The sequence below is a fragment of the Festucalex cinctus genome, chromosome 19, assembly GCF_051991245.1.
Source record: "Festucalex cinctus isolate MCC-2025b chromosome 19, RoL_Fcin_1.0, whole genome shotgun sequence".
Taxonomy (NCBI): domain Eukaryota; kingdom Metazoa; phylum Chordata; class Actinopteri; order Syngnathiformes; family Syngnathidae; genus Festucalex; species Festucalex cinctus.
In genome coordinates, this window is record NC_135429.1 from 19,247,791 (window position 1) to 19,254,819 (window position 7,029).

At 34.0% G+C, this 7,029-nt stretch overlaps 1 protein-coding gene across 3 annotated transcripts; it reads right to left on the minus strand.

The window, feature by feature from the left end:
- Window positions 1-245: 245 nt before the first annotated feature.
- On the minus strand, window positions 246-6,527 carry LOC144006902 (N-lysine methyltransferase KMT5A-like). 3 transcript variants are annotated; one of them, XM_077506003.1, is made up of 7 exons: window positions 6,441-6,527; window positions 5,498-5,641; window positions 5,257-5,419; window positions 4,045-4,237; window positions 3,251-3,311; window positions 1,876-1,932; window positions 246-360 (listed from the first exon to the last, which is right to left on the minus strand). In XM_077506003.1, the coding sequence occupies exons 2-6, from the start codon at window positions 5,613-5,615 to the stop codon at window positions 1,913-1,915; spliced, it is 555 nt and encodes a 184-aa protein (XP_077362129.1). In that variant the 5' UTR covers window positions 5,616-5,641; window positions 6,441-6,527; the 3' UTR covers window positions 246-360; window positions 1,876-1,912. The 3 variants fall into 3 exon arrangements, with proteins under 3 accessions (XP_077362129.1, XP_077362131.1, XP_077362130.1); XM_077506004.1 differs by lacking the exon at window positions 246-360 and adding an exon at window positions 631-759; XM_077506005.1 differs by lacking the exon at window positions 6,441-6,527 and having other exon boundaries at window positions 5,498-5,870.
- Window positions 6,528-7,029: the final 502 nt, after the last annotated feature.

Consider the following 7,029-nt stretch of genomic DNA (forward strand, 5'->3'; position numbering starts at 1 on the left):
TGTGTGAAATAAGCGGTCAAGAAAATGGATGGATGGATGGATGAATCAGACAGTTGTTGTGAAAGACAAGACAATTGTTCAACATTTAGCTGCTTATAACCAAAGAGAGGTATAAACATATAATGGGTCATAATTTATCATCTTGACTAAATTATATTCATTCAGTGAAAAATACCTGCACTATAAATTATGGTTGAGTGAAACAAAGATTCATTACCGATACATATACCACACAAGATAAAATACCCACCATTACATTGCATACCAGTCCATCTTAGTGCATGCAGCGAGAGGTCCAAAACATACAGCACATTTATCCAAGCTTGATACATGTGAATAAACCACCTGATGTTTACACTTCTGTAAAAAAAAAAAAAAAACATAAATAAAAATGATAGTTTGTTCACCTCTAAAATCCACCATAAATTAATTAGGGGGTGGGGTGGTGGTGGGGTTGGTGCACTGCAGTGCATAATCTAAATCACCAAACTGCCAACAAATCTTTAATTTGTAATATTTTTGAATTTCAAGTTCCACAACTTCTTGGAATGTTAGCCCATACAATATTGTTGGATACTGTATTTTAAACGTCTTTGCAATAGACCATTATTGATTGTGATTATATTTGTTAGTTTTATAGTGCAGCCCTTGCATCTATTCTACACTCTTCACTCCCAACGTCTTGCTTCCGAAAACTGATTTCAACTGATTGCAGACTGACACAACTGTTCCTTCACCATGTTGTGCTTCAGTTGAAACCTGGTGCAGATGAAATAAAAATGTATGAAATATTAAAATTAAATTCCTAGTAACAAGACTGTACCTGTGCATTTACAGTTACATTACATAGAGGAAAATGAATAGGTTAAAGTATTGTGAATGCAAACTTTTTCTGAAAAAAAAAAAAAAAAAAGTCAGCACGAGAGGTTTGTGTTAATTGGTGAGGTCTAATTTTTCCAAATCATGTGATTGCCAATTAATCAACCCAGATGCAATAATCAATAATCATTGCAGAGTTGTAAAGTGCATGCATTGACTAGTTCAACTTCTGCTTACAGTTAGTCTCTAATTAATCAAGACCTAATAAACAGTTTGTTACAGGGGATATAATTGACAATATTGATATGATTATGTAGTATAACGTCACTGTGTAAAAATCTTCTACACAATTAAACATTGAAGAGTTCATACCTGACCAGAGTATGAACTGTGAGGACTGCATGTGTCACTTCAAGCCCCGAAAACGTATTTATCCCTGACAGTGTATTCACTGTCCTCAAAGTGTCAAGTTATTCACAACTACTACATTGTGAGGACTGTGTATCTGCGAGGTCTGCGCAGTATTGGAACAACATGCGACATGGGTGTTGAATATTATGAGAGAGATTATTTCGATATTGAACATGAACCTAAAATGTCTTTGTAATCCAATTCAAGAAATACACTTTTTTTATGTGGAAAAATAAGCAGGCTCTTTGTGCTCTAGTCTTATCCAATTAAGTTATTTGTTAGTGATGCTTCTCGATACTGTTCTCTTTTACAGCAATGCACAATTAAGGTTGTCTCTGATTGGTCAAAGTAAAAGTTGTTGGGTTTATTAAATTAAAAATTGGTTAAAATTGTAATTGTCCTGAATGTAGAAGTGGTGAAAAAAAGAGATTTTATTTTTGGCCATATCACTCATCGCCAGACTGAAGTATACAGGCCAATATTCATTTGTTGCATGTCTTTGCAATACACATATTGCATGAGCCATTCGTGCGACAAGATTTTATCCATGGATTGTGCAGCCCTAATATCTGCACCCTCCACTACAAACGTCTTGCTTCTGAAAAAATAAGTTCGACATCAACATTCAAAAAGAAATCTAGTCACCTGGTCAGCTTTCGTGAAGTCTGTGACACCTGCTTCATCAGGTTGTTCTGTTGAAATCTGGTGCACATGAACGGAAAAATACAAATAACATTCAATTCTTAGTAATACATAAGACCGCATCTGTTAGTGCATTTACACAGTTACAGTACATAGAGGAGAATGATTTGGTAAAAGTATTGTGAATACAAACAATTTTTGTGACAAAAAAAATAAATAATTACAGAAAATAAAAATCAGTCAGCACGAGAGGTTTGTGTAAATTAGTGAGGTCTAATTTTTCCAAATCATTTGAATGCTGATTAATGAACCACATGCAATAATCATTGCAGTGTGGTAAAGTGGATGCGTTGACTAGTTCAACTTCTGTTTACCGTTAGTTTCTGATTAATCAAGACCTAATAAATAGTTTGGTACAAGGGATATAATTGACAGCATTGATGTGAAAATGTAGTTTCATGGCACAGAGTGTGAAAAATCTTATACACAATGAACAGAAAATACACAGAGTCCTCAGAGTCCATACCTGACCCGAGTATTGAACTGTGAGGACTGTATGTGTGACTTCAAGCCCCGAAAACGTATTTATCCCTGACAGTGTATGAATACACTGTCTTCAGAGTGTCAGTTATTCACTACTATTACATTGTGAGGACTGTGTATCTGCAAGAGCTGCACAGTATTGGCAAACCATGCAACATGGGTGTTGAATATTGTGAGAATTATTTTGAAATAGAACATAGACCTACAAAAAAAAAAAATGACATCTTTATTATTTAATAAAAGAAATACACTTTCATGCTCAAAAATAGGCAGGCTCATTGTGATCTAGTTTTATGCAATTAAGTTATTTATTTTTAGTAATGCCTCTTGACACTGTTCTCTTGTACGGCAATGCACAATCAAGGCTGTCTCTGATTGGTCAAAGTCAGACTAAAGTAGAGCTGGGAAATAAATAGAATTAATTCGATTAATCATCATTTTGAAAATCGAATTGTTGAAAATTGCTAAATCGTTGCTAAATCGTGAAATCGAATTATGTCTTCTGGATTATTAAAAGCTGTTCTTCTTAATTTCTGTTGCAGATGTTCTTGTGAGTTGTAATTTTGCACAAGTGGTGGCAGAATGCTGGATGTGTTTTTTCAAGACCATTTTAGTTTATGGCCATATGTCGCAGCCCTAGACTAAAGTATAGAGTCCAATATTCATTTGTTGCCCGTCTTTCAAATACACATACCATGCATGATCCATTTATGTGACGCGTTTTTGTTTTTTTTTCCTCCCATATATTGTGGAGCCCTCATCTCTCCACCCTCCACTACCAACATCTTGCTTCTGAAAACTGATTTAAACAACATTCTAAAAGAAATCTAGTCACCTGGTAAACTTTGGCACAGTCTGACAGCTGTGTCGTCATGAGGTTGTGCTTCGGTTGAAACCTGGTTCAGATGAATAGAAACAATTAAATTCTTACTAAGACACGACTGTTATAATGTAATTTCCTGTAATCATGAATGTGCGACCAATAATTCTAGTACGTTACATGCATGACAATATACAAATGTCTTGATACGATATCACAATATGAAAACATGATATTTGAGGTTGGTGATATACTCACGAAATAAAAGGGAATAAATAGAAAATAAAAAGAAAAAAATATATTGAGAAAAGAATTGTGTTTTTGTACATAACCGTGACCAAAAAATAAATAAAAATAAAAAACAAAAAGAGAGATTGCCAGTAATTTTATCGTCGGGTGTTCCTATTGGCTCAGTGGTGCAAAGTTTCATGGTATAGTCAGAATTAATTATGTTGTTTCAAAACTTAATAAAAATGTTGATAAAAACTCTTATAGACATCTTCTGCAAGTTCTTAAATAAGTAATGCGGTGAAACGGGAGGAGAAATTCTACATTTTACTTTGCAATTCAATTAGTGTGATGCTGTTTATATATTCCGCTTCTAAAATTTAAAGTTATGGTCTACTGTGTTCCTGTTTTGTTTTTTTTATGTTGCTGGGGCATAATAATGTAAAAACATACATGATTGTATAATGGGTCTTTTCAGTATTTCACCAAAGGTGCGCCTATTCATTGTGACAATACTGGAAAATTAACCTAAATTCAAACAGAAAGCCATTAAATCTTTGTGAAAATGAAATTGTCTGTACCTTTAGTCTCCATGGAAAATCAAAATCTCCGTAGTTGTAGGTTATTTCCTCCCCTGGCTCAATGTCCTTTGTTGCAAACAAACAGAGATGAGGCTGTCTGTCTACAGTGATCCGCTGCATTTTGCTGTTAGGGCAGATATGGTCATCATTGACGAGTCTCCCAAGGGAATTATCGTCTCTGGCTGCATCAACACTGAAATGTAAAAATTAAAAAAATAATATATTACATATACACATGTAACTGAGTGAAGCTAAATTTGATTTACGTACCGTAGCATAGTAGGTCTGAGTTCATCAAAAACAAGAAATTTTATTCCCAAAATTAATATTTAAGCCACTGCAATACCGTGCAGTTTGACCTGAGCATTATGCTTAAATTCAGAGAAATATTTTTTTAACTAATTAACTGTACTTACAATGATTAACTCAAAATTAAAATAAACTCAAAATGTCAAATATGGCCATTTAGACTATAGGAACACAACTTTAACCAATTAATACCTTGTTGTTTTATACATGGACCATGTAAACAATAAGTGTATCCTGCCTCATATTACACTAAAAGTTGTGTTCTTATATCCTAAACAGTCATATTGGATATTTTGTGTTGATTTTTTTGTAAAATTTAATGGGCATTGGGCATTAAGCCTGTCATCATATAGCGTGCTACTAAGTTTACATACCTTTAAGGGTTTTCAAACACAAATGTAAATTGACTTAAATTTTACTCATCCACCAGAAAGAGAAATAAGCATCCAAAGCTTCTGAACATTTAAGTCACTGTAATTTATTATTGAAAACTGCACACTAATGATAAGGTCTGGTAATGATATGGATTTAACTTAATTTGAGTATTTAACACTGACAGAAAATACATTGACATCTAATATGTCTAAGATATTAATTTACTCACTTGTTTTGTGTTATTTTGTTTTGTCTTTACTGCATGACTGATTTTTATTGTATGTACAGAGATGGTTGTTTTAAAGTGCTTTATAAGTCGAGTTGAGTAAGTCACAGTTTTGAGTCAATGAGTTTGCTTTTTCTTCCCCAAATTGTCATCTAAACTCAACTTATGTTTTACAACATACATAGTACAATACAATCACTATACAAAGTAGCAGGTGGTTATATTTTTTCAGGGCAACTGAAAAAAAAGAAAAGAAAAAAAAAAAAGTAAATTAAGTATGACAACACACCATATAAACATACCATAGTGTTTTTCCATTGTAGCGAAATTCAAACATGAACACCTTCAGGGCATCGTGATACACTCTCAGCCTGTTTTCACGTTCCTGTTTGCTTATAATATCTCCTCGGTATTCAACAAGAAAGTCTCCCTTCTGAAAGTAGCAGGAACTGAACACTCCTCGACCTTAAAAAGAAAAAGGACACATCAGAAATATTTAATTAAAACTAGGCCCATACTAAAGAATCTTTTACCAATACTCACCTTTGAATGAATCAATATATTTTATGGTGAAGCCATCCTTGTCTTTACCCAAGGACGAAAAGTACGCTGCCTCCTCTTTGGGTTTAACTTTTGCCCTCTGTGGCCTCATGACTGACATACCTCACTGAAGAGAATGATCTCAAGCTATAGGGAAAAAATGACTTTCAATGAATATCAGTTTGCTAGTTAACTTGGTGCAGATACTTTGAAGTTGACTTTCTGTGTACCATGATAGCCTGTGAAGTAAATGTGCCAAAGAAAATAAAACAGTAGATAACACAGCTCTGCTTGCAGTTGCATACATGAAGTGTAATGAACACTAACAGACTTTACTGAACTATTTCAATCGAAAAAAAAATAAAATAAATTTAAGTAAACACAAATCCAGCAATTTACCAAATTATAAGTGATTACTTCATTTATACTGTACTGGTAATACTAAGCCATTATTTATAACAAACACATGTAACTGTACATTAAATTAATGACATAATGACACATACTAAGTTAGGATGGTCGGCCTCCTCGTCATCAGAGTAATTAACTTAATTATTCGGCAATACACGATATACACAGTACTTTTCTCTGTATATCTACACATTCATCTATCAAACCAACCTTGCGTCTTTCTGTTCACAATTTCAATTAGCATTTATCTTACTCAACAGACGGCTAGCTCTGCTATGCTAACCGTCACTAACAAAAGCGTAGCAATTCTAAATAATTAGCTCCATTCATCATAATAAATAGACTGTTAGGTATGCTAACGTAAACTCTGCTCGCACTTTCACTGAACTTGCATTAGAATTCATTTCCGCGAAATTGCAAGACGGAGCAGTGTACACGAGCGCCCACATTTAAAAAAAAAAAAAAAAAAAAAAAAAAAAAAAGTTTACCAGACGAGTTTCTGGAGGAAAATTGTCAACTAAGCTTCAAATCCTACCTCGTTTGCAGACATTACACAGCTGCACACCAAGTTCGCCAACTGCGTTCAGTAGGTCGCCTTGTGAAGCCTCGTGAAGTGAAGTAATTGGAGCCGGGGGTGGGCCGGTGCTGCTAGAGGGTGTCACTTCCGTACTCGGAGCAATTGTATAAATTACGTTTAAATCAACAAATTGGTTCAGTCGTTAACATTGTTGATAAGAGTGGCTATTGTTGTATGATTTACAACGTCATTTAAAATAAATAAATAAATAAATACATCACATATAACATCAACCCTAAAGGCTCATATATTAAATTTATTACCACAGACAAAAACAAATGATATTTTAATGACATTGTTAATTTTGTAATAGTAAAATGTGATTCCAGTTTTGGTTTTTTAAGTATTTTTGTTTTGTTGGTTTTTTAAATTCATTATTGAACATCTTTTTGCTTTACTAAATAAAATATCCTTGCTGCTGTCACACAGTAGTAGCTGCCGGAGGATGTTCTGTTATTAGCGCTTTAGTAATGGTTGCATGTGTTCTTTGACAAAATTGTGAGTGAGCCCAATCCCTTGGCTGAGAAGCAACCCCGCAAATGAATGG

Bases quoted from the DNA above. Each gene is read 5' to 3' on its own strand.
- LOC144006902 (XM_077506003.1), bottom strand. From the start codon at position 5,615: ATGTCAGTCATGAGGCCACAGAGGGCAAAAGTTAAACCCAAAGAGGAG. The intron at 5,420-5,497 runs GTGAGTATTGGT...TTTCTTTTTAAG, and splicing joins ATATATTGATTCATTCAAAG to GTCGAGGAGTGTTCAGTTCC. The intron at 1,933-3,250 runs GTGACTAGATTT...CATGTGCACCAG, and splicing joins ACTGTGCCAAAGTTTACCAG to ATTTCAACAGAACAACCTGA.